The following is a 20,088-nucleotide window of genomic DNA, read 5'->3' as shown; positions in this document are numbered from 1 at the left end:
TGAGCTGTTAGCATGCATGCCGCATTCTCCTTTCCCATCATGTTGCTGTGTAGCTTCTTACAGTAGACAAACTTTAAATGCTCTCGATGGATCAGCTCTAAGACAGCTGGAATAGGCTCCTGCATACCCCCGAGTGAAGATAAGCGGTATAGAAAATGGATGGAAGGATACACCTAATGCCGCTGTATTAAACCCCAAAGTTTGATCGAATAAGGGCTTGAAAATTCACTCACTTTAGGGTGTTAGCTGAAGTAGCATGACATTGGTGACATATTTGGCCGCATTCATGCAAAACATGTTTACAGGCACAATAATTGTCCATTTATCCATTTCTCTATTGATTATACAAACTTGATGATCTCTCTATCACAAAGCACTAATTCCTTGTTAACCCTTCGATGCATAAGTGGGTCAAAAATGACCCGGTCAGGTTGTTTTCTTGAAATATCTTCGTTATGAAAATTTTTTATCATTTCATATTCCAGGTATTCCTCAGAAAACATGTTTTTGATATCATTCCATTCACATTTTAAACTTACCTTTTATACATTCATTCATTCATTCATTTTCTACTGCTTTTCCTCACGAGGGTCGCGGGGGTGCTGGAGCCTATCCCTAGCTGTCTTCAGGCGAGAGGCGGGGTACACCCTGGACTGGTCGCCAGCCAATCACAGGGCACATATAGACAAACAACCATTCACACTCACATTCATACCTATGGACAATTTGGAGTCGCCAATTAACCTAGCATGTTTTTGGAATGTGGGAGGAAACCGGAGTACCCGGAGAAAACCCACGCATGCACGGGGAGAACATGCAAACTCCACACAGAGATGGCCGAGAGTGGAATTGAACCCCAGTCTCCTAGCTGTGAGGTCTGCGCGCTAACCAGTAGACCGCCGTGCTGCCCACCTTTTATACATTTTAAGAAATTTTAGTTTTTGTGTTACTACCCCAACCTTCCATAAGTGGGTCAAAAATGACCTGCATGCATTTTTGATGGAATCCAATAGGAACCTTTGATCAACTTTGGCTGTGAGGAATAAATTAACTGTAGACCACACAGACTATATCAGAAGTGTCACCCCTCAGGAAGATTATTTGACACAAAGTGCTAATACAACAAGTATTATCTTCATATAATATTGCGTATGTGTCTTTTATGACTGTTAGTATGATCAACAAATTAGCCTACTTTATAACTAGCTGACACTAGCTGGCTAACATGACTATATGTATTTTGTTTCCTCATCCATGCCTTGGTTGCTAGATACACAGCTGAAATGGTCCTACAGATGCTGGATGATGGAGAGGCAGTAACGGGGTTGGACTCTGAGTCAGAAATGTCTGACGACTCGGACTTTTGTCCAGGTGAAATGAAATCCTCAAAACATGAAATCATTCTTGTGTGGTCCTAAATATAATACTAAATAATAACAAGTGATTATTCCTAACCAAAATGGCAAAATTGGCATTAAAACGCATTGATTCTAGTATGGGTCATTTTTGACCCACTTGTGGAAGAGTGTAGGGTCCAGTCACTCGTGCATCTAAGGGTTAATTAATTGAAAGTGAATTTCTCCAAAGTAGGATGATTCATTATTTATAAATGGAAAATGATCATAGTTAGAGCACATAGTATTATAACTTTACTAATGGCCGGTGTAGAATACTAGATATCATCATAACATCTGGGTCTCATTATCCATTAGTGTGAGTATACCTCATGAAGCGTCTTTTGTTTCCAATGTACTAACATCATGGCTCAGCCTATGCAGAGTCATCGTCCTCTTAACAAAAAAAAAGTGTGTGTTTTGCTGACAGTGGCCATGATGACAGAGTGGATGAAAGCATCTGTCGTCGTCGCTGAGATTATTTTGCTGCTGTGTCAGTAGTTGGAGAGCTGCAGTGGAATATCTCACACAGCTCCTTGTGCTTTTATCTAAGTTGAGGCCTAATTGGATAGAAGATTTTTCTCCCTTCTTGAAAACATATAATCCTATTATATATCGTTAAGGCCTCTCAGTGTTTCACAGACACTGGCAAAGTGGAAGAAAATTCATCTTCTGACGGGTTTTTATCCTTTCCTTTATGCTTCAAACTGGTCTCAAATGTATTGTGTAAATGCATCTGCCTCTATCCATGGTGCTGAATCTAATAGAAATCATACAAGATAACTGAGCATAATTACCTCCAAGTTTGGATATACTGTAGTTTTTTTTTTTTTTTTTAATGAGGTCCTAATAGACATTTAGGGCTTTAAACTCGGACAATAAAGCTTGAGTGTGTATGAAAGGAATATGCAAATAAGTTCAATCAGAGCAGTGTTGTGGATAATCACCTCACTCAGCCAGTCAGTCATCAAACTGACAGCATGAACACTCTTTGATAGGTTATTGATCTTCCCTTTGAGATTGATGACACACAGCTAAAGACACATCGTCCTGATTCTGGATGTCAGCACATTTAATTTACACCTTAATGACCCTTTCTCAATTTTTCAGTTTTTGGGGGAATTTTTGGGGGATAAATAATTAATTTTCTAATCAGTAAAGCCCCCCCTTTGGCGCCATTAAAGGCTAACTAGCTAACCCGATGGAAGTGTATTTCCTGTGCAGCGTTGACAAGTTACCGTGGCGGTTAGATAAATTTCCTGCTAACTATAGCGAGCAGCCACCAGTGAATAAATCGAAGCTAACTTTAGCTGCTAAAAAAAGCCTCAAGGGCTTCACACATTGTGCACACATAATTCTTTACTTAGCCACATTGTTTTACTTGTTTATATAATACATTTGTATATATATACAAATATTTCTCTCCGTGTTGTGATCCCCATTATTTTGGGGTACTTTTTGTGAGCATATACGGTAAGTTATTTTTAGGTTTTGCCCGTTTTGTTTACCATATAAACATAAATATAGCCACAGTAATAAACATTATACGTATATTGCACATTGAATCACTTCCTGTATATATCAGTCAACCCTTTATTAATTACTATACAGGCAATTTGAAGTATTATTTAATACATTATAACAAGTGTAAAAATAAGTTAACTATTGTTACTATTAAACGATAAAATACTCTGATAACAAGTATCAGCGCTGCACGGCGGTTGAGTGGTTAGCGCGCAGACCTCAGAGCTTGGAGACCCGAGTTCAATTCCACCCTCTGCCATCTCTGTGTGGAGTTTGCATGTTCTCCTTGTGCATGCGTGGGTTTTCTCCGGGTACTCCGGTTTCCTCCCACATTCCAAAAACATGCTAGGTTAATTGGCGACTCCAAATTGTCCATAGGTATGAATGTGAGTGTGAATGGTTGTTTGTCTATATGTGCCCTGTGATTGGCTGGCGACCAGTCCAGGGTGTACCCCGCCTGGGATAGGCTCCAGCACCCCCCGCGACCCTTATGAGGATAAGCGGTAGAAAATGAATGAATGAATGAACAAGCATCAGCACTTCTGGTCCCATCCAAAAGTATTGGGACACCACTGGTATCAAATCTGCTTACTTCAGGTTCTTCTTTTAGCCCCAACATCATATTTATACCCCCTCCTTAGTCATTTTCCTTTTTTTTCCTACACCCAACAGTAAAAGGTCAACAAAGAGAGCAGTATACACATCATGTCAATGCACCAGGGATTTTGAAAGTCACAGCCACTAAAAGTCTGTCGCTCCCCAACTGGGACGCTGCCTGTCAGCTCCACTAAGCCGCTCGAGTGTGAGGAGCAAAGTCCTTCCACTGTGACGACCTTGAGCGCGTCCTGTTGACCTCGCTATGACGAGAGACAGAGCGAACAAGTTGGAAAAGTAAGTGTGAGAGAAAGAGGTGGCGGCGTATGTGAGGAAATTAAGGCAAGTTAACCTTCGATGGACACAACAATAGACACAATAATAGATGTTTGAGGGGCACACAATGATTATATAATGAATCTAAGTTAGCTAGGATACAGGTAGGATCCAGCCTCTGTAGTACTGTAGTAATGGTAATGGTAATGGTTTTATTTCAATTGAACATGCATCAGATTACAAGTGAATGCATCACATAATCAGTTCACAGTTCCACATGTCCAAAAGGAGTAGGAAGAAGCAAAGCTTATTAAATCCTACCCCTCCATCTGGTACTTTTACAATCAGTAACTGTTACATTTGCTCACTTCCTGCTTTCCATAATACAGTTTAAGGTTTTTTTTTTTTTAATAATGCACCTTGTACCAAAGTACATGGTGATATGACCATACAATGACATAATGGTTACCATAGTAAGTGTCAATATAGTGATATGTATAGCACATCATGACTGGTTCAAGACTCTTCATCCTTGTATTTAGCAAACATCAACTGCTTGGATTGTTTCTTGAATTGGCTCATCGTTGTGCATTGTTTGATTCCACATACTGAAATGCTATGGCTTTTTAACGTAGTCCTAGCATATAAGTGTTTCAAATGTAGTTCTTCCCTGAGATCATATTTCTCCTCTCTTGTAGAGAAGTATTGATGACATTTTTAGGTAATTGGTTATTTTTAGCCTTATGCATTATTTTAGCTGTTTGAAGATGAACTATATCAGCAAGTTTAAGTATTTGTGATTTTAGAAATAAGGAGTTAGTATGTTCTCTGTAGGTGGCATTATGAATTATAATATAGTTGATATAATATATTTTATAATGTAGTTGAAACATGACGAAATAAAGGTGTGCATGACTTGTTCAAAATAAACAAAAAAAATATATATCTCAACCCGCAGAGAGTCGTCATCACTTGTGTTGATTGACAATCCTGCTCTTCTCTCCATTACCGTAAATCTTGTCGTTTTCTCAAGTGGCGCTCATCTGTCTTCTCATTGCTCCGCTTCACTTTGATGGCTGTCAGTCATGTTGACGTGTGTGTGTTGTACTTCGAGATGACTTCATGGCACAAAGCAGACAGGAAAAGGAGACATTTAAATGTGGTTCTGTTGGCCTCTGAGGTTACAATCGGCCTCTGATGTTTTCTTCATGCAAAGTAAATTTAATTCTGTTTTTTTAAGTTAAATAATTAATCTCATTAATGTTTGAACTTGAATGCGGCGGATTAAAGTGGCCCGTTGTTTTGCCGAGCAATTGAACAACAAAATATGGATCAAAGCAAGCAATTAGATTGCCTTTTGCAAGAGGGACTTGCAACATAAATAACTTCAACACCCCTGAGGTTGTATAATTTGAAGTTAGACCAAACATTTTTGGGGAAAAGTCGTAATACGAGGGTTGCATACATAAAAATTACCGCCAAAGACGCTGGAAAGACAAACCAGTGACTTTACTTTCACTTCCGTACTGCACGCCCAATGAAGATTTAGCAAGCGTTAGCAAGTAAGCAGAATCCGGAAACACGCCGTGCACACTGCGTGGAGTCAGCCATGGCATGTTTCACAGTTCTCCCATTCAGTGTGGAAGTGGTAAGTTTTGGGTTTCTTACTTTGTCCTTTTTCCCCATTTCATGTAAACCCCTTCTTAAATTTAGAATATAAGAATATAATATATAATATATAATACAGGAAATAAATTGGAGGCTAGGTTGTTAGCTCACTAGCTTGCTAATGTTTGAAGCCGTGGGAGTCTTTTGTGTCCCTGCAGTGGCTCTGTAGCCTGTGCATTACAGTTGAGTAATATGGTGCAAAGAAACAATAATAGGAGCATAAAGTTGACTATAGGGGTGCTATTTCATGTATAAAGGGCTCTAATAATGGTAAAAAAATATATATTATTATTATTTTATAAAAGGTTTTCTCACTACAAAAATATGCAATTTTCCTGCCACAATATTTATGCAAAATTGAAAACCGAGAGGGGCGGCACGGCGGTCTAGTGGTTAGCGCGCAGACCTCACAGCTAGGAGACCAGGGTTCAATTCCCCCCTCGGGCATCTCTGTGTGGAGTTTGCATGTTCTCCCCGTGCATGCGTGGGTTTTCTCCGGGTACTCCGGTTTCCTCCCACATTCCAAAAACATGCTAGGTTAATTGGCCACTCCAAATTGTCCATAGGTATGAATGTGAGTGTGAATGGTTGTTTGTCTATATGTGCCCTGTGATTGGCTGGCGACCAGTCCAGGGTGTACCCCGCCTCTCGCCCGAAGACAGCTGGGATAGGCTCCAGCACCCCCGCGACCCTCGTGAGGAAAAAGCGGTAGAAAATGAATGAATGAATGAAAGCCGAAAGCATATGACAGCCTGGTGATACACAACATGACTCAACTGTCATATAGGAACGCTTTACATGCATTCTGTAGGTCCTCCTTATGTGGCTGCTACACACCCATCTTCCTGTCGGCAACTTCCACGTCAGTCACTTCACACCTTCGTCTCAGTAAGCCTGTTCTCTCCTCGGCTGCCCCCCACCGCTTCTGTCTGCTTGTCTGTCTGCAGGGTGTCACTCTCGCTCTGTTTCCATTTCCTCAGATCCAATTGTCTTGTCTCTGAGTGTGTGAGTGTGTGTGTAGAGCTTACACATATGGCTATGTGAGATCTCATCAGTTCCCCCCCTCCGGTTTTCCAAATCTGATTCCTCTCAGGGCTATTTATAGCTGTGGATGTCCACTCCACACTGTGTAGCACGTCATGACCTGTGCTACTGGCCGCCTTTTGACAGCAAGCCGGCAGCACACACCACCATGTGTGTGTGTGTGTGTGAGTCTCTACAACGTCTACTCAACTGCTAGCCTGTGGGCCAAATCAGGCCCTTGAATGACATCACACCGACCTGTGATCTCAGTTCAAAACATTGCAGCATGCAACATTTTTGCAGCGGATTTCTCACAATAGCGAAGCACTTCTGGGGTGTATAAAAACGTGTCAGTGATCTTTGACGAATGTTTTGCAGTAAGTCTTTAAAAATAGCATAGCATAGTACAGTTGGTGCTAGGGATATCAGATAAAACTCTCCATTATAGTATCGGCTGATATTGGCATAAAAATGTGATATTGAGTCACATCTATGACTTTTTTTTGTTATTGTCAACAATGATGGTGAGCGAGTGAGACCTAATCAAAAAGTGTGAACCATAAAGCTTTGACAGGAGCCAATCATGATGAGCTTGTCAACCCATTTGACATTGCAGGACGCCATTACTCAATATAACAGTCTGACTCACGGTTTCATCTTACAAGCAACATTAAATTCCTCACACAGCAACTTAAAGGGGACCTATTTTGCTCATTCGGTCCTTTGTATTGGATTGTGTATTCCCTTAGAGCAACTACACACGATAATCCGCACAGAAAGCTTTCTAGATCTTCCAGAATCTCTACTTATTCCAGCTGTATTTCCTCGGATTTCCAAAACGTTAATTTATTGGACAGTTGCTATGGTACACATTATGTCATTGTATGGTCATATCACCTCGTACTTCAGTATGGGACAAAAAATTACAAAATTAAAAAAAAAACAAAAAAAACTTAAACTATATTAGGAAAGCAGGAAGTGAACAAATGTAACAGTTACTGATTGTAAAAGTACCAGATGGATGGGTAGGATTTAATAAGCTTTGCTTCTTCCTACTCCTTTTGGACATGTGGAACTGTGAACTGATTATGTGATGCATTCAATTGTAATCTGATGCATATTCAAATGAAATAAAACCATTACCATTATCATTATTCTACCCAATGCCCGTGTCCAGGCACGCCCACTCCGCTGTGATTGGTCCCACTGAGCTTGTACTGCTTGTATTCGAGCACACCGATATAAGGAAGGATGACGGTGACGTCTCACAACATTCACAGTGAGCTTTTAAAAACATTCTTGTTAGAAAATGTTTGTATATTTCTATATGTACGTTTTGAGTGTTAAGTTGCTGTGTGATGAATGTCGTGTTGTTAGCAAAGTCTTCTTTGAAACATGACATTGTGAGTCAGACTGTAATGCTGTTTTACTGGGATTTTTCAATGGGTTCATAACCTTGTTGTGGGTGCACTGATAAGTTCTGATTGCTTCCTGCCAAATAAAGCGCTATTCTTTCTTCACGGATCCACGAGCAACACAGTATTTAAACAATTATTAGTAGTTCTGAAGTAAAGGAGATGCCACGAGATGAGAATTTTGCCGTAAATTAGCCACACGGCTGTAAAAAAGTTGAAGAAAAAAGTAAACCCGAAGTTACTGTATTGATATTTTGTTTTAAAAGACACACACACTACTTAAAACTATAGCATCCATGTAAATATATGTTTGCAATATAAATATATTTGTGTTTGTCTGTGTGCCCTCAGAATACTAATGGCTGCCACGCAGCGTGCACATTCACTGTAATGAGGTTTGTCATGTTCATAAGTCTGCTCATATCAAACAACACAAGAGGGCTTTGCGTGTGTGTGTGTGCTTGTGTGTTTGTGCTTGTGTGTGTATGCATGATGAAACCAACACACACACAAACACACACACTTTGCTGTGTGTTGCTTTGTCTCACATGTTTACCAGATCAATACATTTGCCTGCACGGCAGAAGAGATGAAATGAAAACGCACGTCCCTGTCGATTTGACCAATATACTGTATGTGTGTGTGTGTGAACGGTTGTGTCCATGACGACAGCTTCTTTCTCCCTCTTTTCCTCTTTGTAGTTGACAGACTCACCTCCTCCTCCTCCTCTCATCCTAATTTCATTGGAATGCATACACCTGAAAATGCCGTACACACCTCACGCTCTGTTCATGCCCTCATCGCAGTCTTTGACGCAAAGCTGCAGTTGAGCATATTAACACAACACACACACACACACACCACAACAACACTGTCCTTTTGTGTTATAGATCTCTAATATTTACCTTGTTAGCCTGTGACTTTGCATCCAGCAGATTCAGATTTGACCTTGTCAGTATAATGGATCATTTTGGGCTTTTTGATGAGGAGCTGATTCAGCTTGTTGTCAACGTCCTGTTGAAGCTATCAGTGTTTGTCCTCCACCATGCTTGTTTCTATTCACACAGAAGGTCACACGCATACAGAAGACATCACACATGATCTCATTTAGGTTGTTTAGACTTCTCCTGTGTACATATATACTGTATGTGCAATGGCTGAATGAGACCATTGCTGAAAAGGTCAGGCTGGACTATTAGTATAAATGCATTTCTGACATTTTACTATACAATGGGTGTATGATCTTTGATATGCTATGCCCTGACCGATAGGCTTGAAAAATGTAAAGTACGTAGACTGTATATTGTATAACAGGAAAAGGTGACCAGTGACTATTGGACTGTTAGGTTCTTATTATTAATATGGACCTATAGTTGCTATATTTGCGTATTGTACTGAGCAGCCAGGACAGAAGTGAACGTTTCCTTCTTCAGTTCTATGGTTATCATCACACTTTTCTGTGGTGGTGGTCCTCTATTTTCTCTTTGCCACCCTCGGCACTCCCCTGTGTTGGCAACACAGAAACAAGCCAAAGAAAAAGCAAAACATACTTGTGGAGTTCATCCTTTATATCAGGGGTGTCAAACGTACTCAGTTATGGCACTTTTAACTGTCTGTATATATGAATAGGGTAAGCTGGGGTAGGCTCTAGCACAACCCAGTGACCCTGTGGTATTCCACAATTGCTCATGTGTTAGTTTATTATAGTTTTACAAACTAATTATTGAATAATTTGCTTTGTAATGAGATGTGAAATGAGAATTAAAAGTGACAAATAACAAAACATGCTTGAAAAATCTTGTTCCACGATGAGATTGTATTATTGCAAGCCTTTTTTGGTCACCTTGAGTTTGACATATTGACAAAAAATAGCAGTTATTTCTAGTTAGCCCACTGTGGTGCATTAAAGATTTGGTCTATATGTTTACTGTGGCAGTAAGTTGCTACTTCATGTGCCCAAGTATGAGGGCACTAGGCAGCGTGCCAAAATCTACTTTACATTATTCTTTAGCGTTCGAGGCACAGACGTGCCCATGATGGGATGATGGCACCGTCTCAAATCTGCTTGACACCTTCATCGCGTTAGTGGATTCGTCAAGAACACTTGAAAGTCACCCCACTGAAAAAAACTTTGTGTAACATTAACAATGGATGCTACTACCGTGGGTGCTCTTTGAACTATTAGTGCATGTGTGCTGACCTCTAGTGGTGGCTGATTGAAGTTGCACTTTTGCCATGCCGTTGGCTTGGTAATGCATTTTGTGCACAATATTCTCTGTGTGCAGCCCCCCCTCCTGTGTTATTTTGTAATTCTCTTTCCTCTCCACATTACACTGGCCTGTCTTTCTACCCTCCAACCTTCTTTACCATTCTCTTTCTTCTCTCTCTCCATTCAACACCTGCGAGCTGGCACTCAGGGATATATATAAATAAATAAAAAAAATATTTCTCTATGTGATTCAGGGCATGAATAATACATTGTTTATTTCAAACCTTGCGTCCTATCTGTCTTATTTGGGCTTGGGAAATCCGTCTTATGCATGTGTGTGTTTTCTCCTACCCCTGGGCCACCTCGGAGGTATATTGTTGACGGTCATTGCGTTTAATGAGTATCAAGCTACAATGCAAATGCTTGAATTGTGTGGAATTTATGATTGTGTAATTGCATCTTGAAGTAGTTGAAGCATGGAGTGCAGTACTGTGTTGTCCTCATAACACATACATGTCTGTATGTTGCTCGACAGCCAGTGAGCCAATGAAGAAAAACTCAGCATACAAAGCTTGCTTCTCTTGCTTTATGGAGCTTTCTTGTAAAAAATAAGTGGTAACTGAAACATACAGAAAAAAAATACAATTCCAATACTGCTTATATTGCAGGCTAAACACACATCAGCTAATAGTTAGCTAAAACACATACACCAACTGCAAATGCAAGCTAGCAGTAGCATGAAGCTAGCGAACTTGACAAAACTAGTACAACTTTTAAAAAAGCAGATGCATCTATGTAAGTGCTTACAAATATACTTACAAAGATGATAATTTTCCAAGTAACAAGCGTTTAGAGCAACTTTCCGCATGTTTATGAGGTTTCCGTTTCGTTTCTGCCATGAAGCCAGCCTGCTTTTCACTCAGAGAAAAACGACAAAGCTTGTCTATAAGCGAGAGCACTCTCTCGTGGCCTATAACGATACTTTCTAGCGAAGATGTCTCACTCTGTAAAACTTTTTAGCCTTAGCGTTTTTAACAATATTTATTAGAACTTTTAGCTATTTATTACTTTCATTTTAACTAACTTATGCAACTTATGAATTATTAATGTATTTGACCCAAAGACATGACAAGTACTTTAATGTAACCAGCGGATGCGCTGTTGATTCGGTCCCACTGTCTAAAGAAGTGTAACATGAAGGAGTTATGAGAAGATGCACGACATCCACACTTTTGCACAGCGCTAAATTGCTCTGTGCAACAATAGTATTTTCAGAACTAGTTGTTGTCATCGCAAGGAGAAGGAACGTTTGTGTGGGCAAGTATTTACCTGGCGGACCACTTCATCGTGGCAGAATCTCATCACATACACTAACCCGCCCCCTCCCAAACTAAACATGTCGAAATGGCAACCCTAAACATTGTGAAAAAACGTCTAAACTTCTCTCTTACAGCTAGTGGGGTTAGCTTAGTTTAGCAGAGCATGCTGGTACGTCTGTGTGTGTTTACACCATGTTGTGTTTTACCACTAATGTGAGTAATATTGATAATAATTTATATTTTTTGGTTATAATTTTGCCAGTGGTTAAATGTTATTGTTGTTTATCTAATTAAATGAATAACATTCCGAGATTTCCAGTGATCTTTATCATCTTTATAAATACAGATAGTGCAGGTATTTATAATGTTCGGATTGTGATAACACTGTTTTCAACAAATCCATGTAGACTCCTTCTAATGTGTCCACTAGATGTCCCCAGCAGTGTGGTTACGCATTCATTTAAAGTAAATGCGACTACAGTAGCTTTATTTTTCCTGTTCTGCACATATTCCCCATCATGTTCCATTATACGTCTGTATTGATCGTGCACGGGGACTCATCTCCCTGAGGAGGACGTGTTTGGCCAGACGTCTACCTTTATCGATTTGAAAGAAATTCTGTACGTTCACCCGAGTCCTCCCATGACTCATCAGCACCGGGAGAAATTAGGCGTGAGTGCTGCAAACAATCTTTTATGGTCCATATAAGGTGATCACTGCAAAGACACAAAGCAACAGAAGCTTTTCACAAATGATATACAGTATTATGAACAAGATGGAAAAGGATTCTGGTTTGAAAACGGACATAAATCACCTGAATTCAAATGTCCCCAAGGCCTCAAATGTGACATGCACACCTCCGATTGGGCTGCTGAAAAATGAAAACCTCCATTTCATTCCCAACGTTCCCTGCAGCACTGTACCTATCAGCTGACTTGCTTCCCCGCAATGTTCACATGTTATATTTAGTAAGCAACAGCAGTAGAAATTTGGAAAAATCAATGAAGCCTGAAGGGAGAGATGGAGGAAGTGAAGCAATTTGTTTTTCCTTTGCAGCAGACAGACCGTCTAATGTCGTCGATCATCTCACAGCCGCCACGGTTTCTGTTGTTGTTGTTTTTTTTTCTTTTGAAGGACTTCATTATTCAAAGAGGTCACAGTCACTTGCACAGCCTCAGGCAACAACTGAATATCTAAAAGGACTGAGGGGAATTTATTACCTGTCCTATATTTATGATTTTTTTGAACGTCCTCCCTTCTCTAAACTATACATAATAATGCAACTGAAAGCTTAAAACCTGGAGATGCTTGAAGGGACAATTTGGAATCACTTCAGCAGGGTAACACCAACTTGTGTTGTAGTACCATTTTTGCCCTCAAGAGGCGATACTATTACCACAATTTCCATGGTGAAAGCCGCAATCTTTTTCTCAAAGGGGAAACTATCATACTCATTTTCTGACATTTGTATTATCTAGAAAGCTTTCTAGAGCTTCCAGACTCTGCACTTCTCCCTGCAGTGCTTCCCTGGGTTTCCTGCCTTGACTTCACACCGGCCCTCCCCAAGCATGCCTCCCGCCAACACTCAATGCACATACAGCTGGTGCTTGGGCATGCCCATATAAGGAGGTCCAAGTTTTATAGTTCAGAAAAAAGGAAAAAAAGCACAATAGGTCCCCTTTAAGCTTTGAACTCTTTGGCTTAAAGCAGTATGGCTATGAACTACTACTAATGGCTGCTTGCGACGTTTTCAGTGACGAAATGATAGCTCTTTCTTTGACAGGAGCCAATCACATGCTATAAATGAACTCACAACAGACTTAGGAATTGCATTATAACAGTCTGATTCATTATGTAATTTTACACACAAAATGAAGCTAAAATCATCACACAGCAACTTAACACTCAAAAAATACATATGAAATATACAAGGTACGTACCAATAAGAGTTTTTAAAAAACGGTTATTTTAACTGTGATTTTGTCCCAGCAAAGCATGTCATTGGTTAATGCTGTCGGGATGCTGTGATGCTGCCTCTGTCCACCAGGAGGAGGCTGACATAATCGCAGCACCCAGGCAGCAATAACCAATGAACTGCTTTGCTGGGATGAAATGCATTATCGGATTAAGTCAAAATAACTGTTTGTATTATTATATTATTGTGTATTATTGTATATTTTTGTATTTATTTTTATTATTGTATGTATTTAAACTTCCCCATGTACATTTATAAAACAGTTCAATTGACAAATTTTAATATTTATTTTCTGTTGCACATCTATGGCTAAGTTGTAGTGGAAGCATAGATAATGCCCCGTAATGTTTTTTTTTTTTTCTGTGAGAGTTCAATTTATCTTTAAATCAAACTTTCCATCCTTGACCCCGAAAGCTACGTGAACATGTTTTTGTACACTTAATGAAAAAGGGGCAAAAAGGAGGAAAAAAGCAAATGAACAGAGGACACATCTGCAGGTCCAATCTTTGAGCGGTGCCAGCTGGAATGAGGTGAAACATCCGGCGGGATCTGAGAGGTGCTAGCGGCTAATAAGGAATAGATGCATCTTTTTTTTGCTTCCTCACTTTGTCCCTCCAAGTCGTCTTTTACGTCCTATTACTGTCATTCTTCTCTTGACCTTCCTCCTTCCAAACTACCTAAATGTCAACTGTCTAATAAATCTCCGGGCAAAGAATTTTTATTCATTCATTTTTTGTTCAGTGTTTTATCAGTGGTGTGTGCAATGGGAGCTCAGCTTCGATGCAGTCAGGATACATTAGTGCCACAAGAGTAAAGAGAAATAGGACTGCTCCTGTTTGTTTGCCCTCACGCCGTGCCGAGGAGCAGCAACGTCACTTAGGATTAGGTTTCCTGTCACCTTGTGTGTAGTTGTGTAGTAGCTTGAGTGTGTGTGAGACTTTAGTGTCCGCCATGTTGTCCTCAGTGAAGCTGTTGCTGACATATTTAGTATCTCGTAATGAGGCCTGCTGTTCAATAGTGTCGGAAATATGGTGACTGTGGTGTCAACAAATGGAAGTTAATGGAAAGAAGCTGAACTTTCTCCAGTTTGGTGGAAAAACACCATAATTGTAGCATACAAAAACATTAGCACTGACTGCTGTGGCTGTAGGCAACCTCCTGATGTTGTTTTTCATCGACTCCACAGGATGGCAGTAGCTGCATGTGAAGTGTCATAAGTGGTCAGCACATGCGCCAGCTTCATCTATCTCTTCATGCGCTTTAAAATAGTGTTGTGTTGGTGTGAAATCTTGTGCGCTACACTTGAAGTAAGGTTGTTTTCCAGTGTTCACACTGGATTACCTCCAATACAACTTTGATTGTTGTGCTGCTGTGTTGTGCAACATAGCTTAATAAATGAGCATGTGGTCATAGAGAGCTACATTTCCATCTTCTCATGCACACTAAAATAGGGGTGTCTAAGGTGCGGCCTGAGTGCCATTTTAATGTAACAAGAAAACTACAAAAAAGAACAAGACCAGTGAAAATGGAAAAATCAGCAGTACAACATGTCAAAATATTACGAGAAAAAAGTTTTAATTTCACGAGAACAATGTAATAATATTGAGGGAAAATAACATTTCAGTAGCATAAAGTTGAAATATTGAAGAAAAAAGATATTATTTTTACAAAGTTGTAATAGTATGACAAAGTTATAATTTTTGGAAAATTAGGTTGAGGAAATAAATGATAACATGGGAATGATATCAGAATATTATGGGAATAAAGTCACAATACTAGGGAAACGTGGGGAAAAAAAATCATATAGAGATATAGACTATCACTTTTTTATGCTGATATCATTATCGTACATCCCTAAAAAAACAGCTCTAATTTTACGGGAATATATAATGTTATTAAATAATGTCATTTTAGTAGCATTGTGTTCCAATATTAAGGAAAAAAATGACAATTTTTAAACTTGTATAGTACGAGAAACAAAACTAAAGGTTTGGGAAAAAAATATAATAATATGGAAATTAGGTAAACATGTTATGGGAATAAAGTCAGAATTTTCAGAGAAGAAAATTAGAGACCCCAGCATTTGTTTGCGGTTTGTTGACCGCAAGCCAGCAACTATAGGAGACTGTTAATTGAATCAAAACCTTTATTTGAAATTTGAACATTTACAGTAATTATTTCTGGTTTTGATGGGTCAAAATATGTCAATTTATTCCATTCAATTCCATTCCATTTCATAACTTAAGTTTATGTTTCGCCCTCTCAGTTGGTCTTTTTCCAACCGTCTCATTTGCTATGACATCTACTCATCCCTCTCCTCTTCTCCTCCTTATCCACCGCCGCTCACTCAACCCCCCCACCCCCCCACCCCACCCGCACAATACCGGCGTCCTGACAAGCGCTGCCAAAGGAACCATCAGCGCCGCATATGCCAAGCAGATTCCATCAGTCGGCAGGACCTGGAGGAACTTCAACTTGAGCACTGGCACTTCACTCCTGACTGTTTAGTGTGTTGCCGTGTCCAGTTGGACCTTGGACAATTTGGTTACCCACAAACTTTTACCTTAGGATTGGTGAGGTGACTTTGACGAGGATAAAAGTGATTTAAAAGTTAAGTGGAAGAACACCACGCCGGTCTTAAGTGTCGTTGGTTTTCGTCTTTCTGGTCGAACTCGGCCCCGGTGCGACTCTGCAGCGTTGTGCGATGAGCGACGGCGGTCTACCAAGATGTTGACTCTGGATGGCTTGGAGGTGATTGCTGTACTGGTGGTCATGGGACTCTTCATCAAAGTCCTGGAGCAGTTTGGGATGTTTGAGCCAGTCGGTGGTGAAGGTAACATTTTATCAACCCTTTCTAAAATTGTTGCTCACGTGAAGTGATGCTTTCATCTGCAGTGCACCGTTGTAGTGGTCCCGGGGCGAGCTGCTGTTCGTGTCTGAGGTCTTGGGTTACAAGCGCAACGGGACATGCGCCATACTTTCTCTCCATCCCCACCTAGCTCCCCTGTAATGTGAGCTGTGTGTGAGGCCTCCCTCTGGCCCTGGGGGTGTGTGCTTTTACCCTTTAATCAATAACACTATGAACAGAGTGGGCCTGAGTGCTGTGTGAAGGCACTCCTCTCACTGAGGAGATGTTGGCCCTTGTCTTTCTTTGGGAACAAAAGTCCCATCTACACTACCTGTAAAAAAAAAATTGGCATTTTAAAACCTGTCGTGGGCAGCACGGCGGACTAGTGGTTAGTGCGCAGACCTCACAGCTAGGAGACCAGGGTTCAATTCCACCCTCGGCCATCTCTGTGTGGAGTTTGCATGTTCTCCCCGTGCATGCGTGGGTTTTCTCCGGGTACTCCAGTTTCCTCCCACATTCCAAAAACATGCTAGGTTAATTGGCGACTCCAAATTGTCCATAGGTATGAATGTGAGTGTGAATGCTTTGTCTATATGTGCCCTGTGATTGGCTGGCGACCAGTCCAGGGTGTACCCCGCCTCATGCCTGAAGCCAGCTGGGATAGGCTCCAGCACCCCCGTGACCCTCGTGAGGACACAGACATGGCAAATGACGCCTTTGAAGGTTTTTCCAGGGCCCTAACTGCTTGTGGAGGCACCTTGTATTTTGGGATCTCCACTCCAGGGACGAATACTTTGGCTTTCATTCATTCATTCATTTTCTACCGCTTATTCTCACGAGGGTCACGGTGGGTGCTGGAGCCTATCCCAGCTGTCTTAAGGCGAGAGGCGGGGTACACCCTGGACTGGTCGCCAGCCAATCGCAGGGCACATATAGACAAACAACCATTGATTATTAATTGATGATTAGGTTAGTGGTGGGCAAAACTGTTCATTTCAGTGAACCGTATCATTCCAGTTCATTCAGTAAAAAGATTTGTTCATTTCGGTCATTTCGGTCATTTCGGTCATTTCGGTCATTTCAGTAATTTTGGTCAATTGGTCGTTAACCTGTGATCTCCCCCTGTCAGGCCCGAGTCAGTCCGTTCACTCATGTTCACGTTCAATCCGACTCAACAGCGCAACAACATGTGATGACTAGTGGTGTGTCGGTCATGAACCAACGGGTCAAAAGAACTAGTTCTTTTTTGTGGACTGAATGAACGAGGTCTCGGTCTTTCAGTCAACTAACCCCACCCACGGAGCGAGGCACGACGATAGGATAATACAGACAAGCACGCAGATAGTCCCGCCCTGCAAAAGGAAGGGTAAACTAACTCCCAAGCCAATCAAAATAAAGCATTTGCGACTGAATGGACTGAATGGGTATTTTAGGGGCGGTGACCTTGTTCATTCCATTCACAAAAAAGAACTAGTTCTTTTGACCCGTTCGTTCATGACTGACACACCACTAATAGGTATGTCTCAATGCTTTTAAGTTATCTTATGCAGTTTACACACATACATTGTGATTCAGACCATTTTCATTCTTCAGGACGCTGGATTAAAAACTCTCGTCAAGGCGTGCAAACTGTCCTTGGTCCTCTTTTGCACACTACAAACACGCACACAGACACACACCATGACACAATGAGCATCTTTTGTATGCATATTTTGAGCATTCATTAAGAAAAATGACTGCGTGAGCCAACTTGCCAATGAATACTCAGACTAATGAGTTTTTTTTTTTTTTCTATTGAATGAAGAAAAATTCAGATGACTTTATTAGACATTTATTGTTCGCTTGCTGGAAAAATGGGGCACTATTCTCAGCTCCATACACTATACGCAACACATTGAATATCCTGGCCTCGTATGAAAAGCCATTGAATTTATATACCACGTTAGTTGGATAATGTATTTATCTCATTTGTCTGCTTTAGTCCTTCTATTGGAAATGTGTTCTATAATTGGGTGTGCCATTTTCTGTTTAATAGTCATAATAGTTTGTATGATATTTGTTGCATCATACCGTTCTTTTCAGTGTGTGGCCCCTGAGCGTTTGGGATTTTGGAAGCACCCGAGCAGGTCTCAGGAGGCAAATTGACATCTCACCAATTTTTTGTAATTTTTCCTTTCCAGTCCCCAAGTCCAAATCCTTACAGCCAAGTCCTAAGCTGTTGTTTCCTCAAAGCTGCAAGGTGCAATTATAAGATTGAAGAGACTGTGAGGAAAAAGTGCACAATATACAGAATGTAGGGTGCAAGTTTACAAGGATTTGATAGATTTGAACGATGGCTGGAATGTTGGAGTGATATATGGATGTGTGCCTGAGGAAGCAAAATGGCATTTCAGTGTGCTGTTCTGTCTTCCTCTTTTCAAATGTTGTTACACCATTTATGCAACACACTGTTCCCTCACCACATTAAGGTTCAACTTTCTTTTTTTCTTAATAGAGTATAAACACACCTTGTGTTCTGCGTCCTTGCGGTTTTCTATACTCATGTTGAAGACTTGTGTAGCTATTAATTTATTTTGAAAAATAAAATAAAATCCCACAGGGGGCGGCACGGCGGTCGAGTGGTTAGCGCGCAGACCTCACAGCTAGAAGACCATCGTTCAATTCCACCCTCGGCCATCTCTGTGTGGAGTTTGCATGTTCTCCCCGTGCATGCGTGGGTTTTCTCCGGGTACTCCGGTTTCCTCCCACATTCCAAAAACATGCTAGGTTAATTGGCGACTCCAAATTGTCCATAGGTATGAATGTGGGTGTGAATGGTTGTTTGTCTATATGTGCCCTGTGATTGGCTGGCGACCAGTCCAGGTGCTCCAGCACCCCCGCGACCCTCGTGAGGAAAAAGCGGTAGAAAATGAATGAATGAATGAATGAAAATCCCACAGTTTTTGCAAATTTATGTTGTTTTGTTTCATTGTATTTTGGTGAGCCACAGCCCTTCTAACTTTGTTTGACAGTCCTTGAACCCACCATAGTTGTTTTCTCCAAAGCTGCACAATGTATTTTTTTCCCATTTGTCTTTGACCTTACGCTTTTTCTCATATGCTGATTATATGTGGGAATGCATAAAGATAAGATTTCATGACGTTTTTGAGTGCATATTTGTCACACCATAGTATTAATAGTCCCTATGAAAACAAACCCCAGGCTAGTAATGGTGTTGAATGGTTTGTTGTCGTTTTGTGCTTCTAAGTGTTTGGGACCACAGTCGTAGAGAATCATGAGCCAACAACATGCTTATTAATAATCTATCCCAAGTCTAAAACCAAAGTGGATTAGCAGTGGAAGTGGTAATAGGGGTTTTGTTTCTGTTTTATTAAAGGCCCCCCCGATTATGTTAAGTTGAGTAATGATGTTTTACAAGTAATATGTGTCCCTATTGCCTGTTTAGGAGCACAAAGTGTAAAATAATCTATCATCTCCTTCACTTGTTTGCTCCACTTTTGAGAAAAGAGGCACTCAAATGGTTGTTTTTGAAGTTCAAACAAAGAAAAAAGACGGAAAAATAAAGCTTTGAGGTCTGCAACCTAGCACATCAGTGCTAGCTGTAAGTTTGATCATTTTGCTTTTCTTTAATAGGTTAACCTAGCATGATGGTGCTGTTAAAATATGATGTCATGTTAGCAGTGTAGCACATAATGTACAGTATATGCTGGAGTTGCTTTGTGTACGTATGTATGTTGTTGTACGTGATATATGGCATCTATTATGTTGGATACGTGCAGAGTTACACTGTATATGTCAAAAGTGCATAAGGCTAACAATAGCTATTCTTGGAACCACAAACTC

General features: G+C 40.6%; 1 protein-coding gene and 1 long non-coding RNA gene across 6 annotated transcripts in view; one reads left to right on the top strand and one right to left on the bottom strand.

The window, feature by feature from the left end:
* Positions 1 to 20,088, top strand: part of LOC131108260 (Kv channel-interacting protein 2) — a 114,470-nt gene that overhangs the window by 63,881 nt on the left and 30,501 nt on the right. Inside the window, exon 1 of one of the 5 annotated variants that reach the window (XM_058059170.1) lies at positions 7,716 to 7,758. The exons of the other annotated variants lie outside the window; for them this stretch is intronic. Within the exon in view, the coding sequence (XP_057915153.1) occupies positions 7,731 to 7,758 (28 nt within the window). The 5' untranslated portion in view covers positions 7,716 to 7,730. Of the gene's footprint in view, positions 1 to 7,715; positions 7,759 to 20,088 lie in introns of those variants that run through there. 5 annotated transcript variants of the gene reach the window in all.
* Positions 4,205 to 11,273, bottom strand: LOC131108262 (uncharacterized). The gene is made up of 3 exons (XR_009120438.1): positions 10,923 to 11,273; positions 8,800 to 8,949; positions 4,205 to 4,906 (listed from the first exon to the last, which is right to left on the bottom strand). It is a non-coding gene; the product is annotated as an uncharacterized LOC131108262 (long non-coding RNA).

Source organism: Doryrhamphus excisus, chromosome 20 (genome assembly GCF_030265055.1).
Source record: "Doryrhamphus excisus isolate RoL2022-K1 chromosome 20, RoL_Dexc_1.0, whole genome shotgun sequence".
NCBI classification, from domain to species: domain Eukaryota; kingdom Metazoa; phylum Chordata; class Actinopteri; order Syngnathiformes; family Syngnathidae; genus Doryrhamphus; species Doryrhamphus excisus.
Note: the sequence above shows the minus strand (reverse complement) of the source record. Positions and strands in the feature narration are given on the sequence as shown.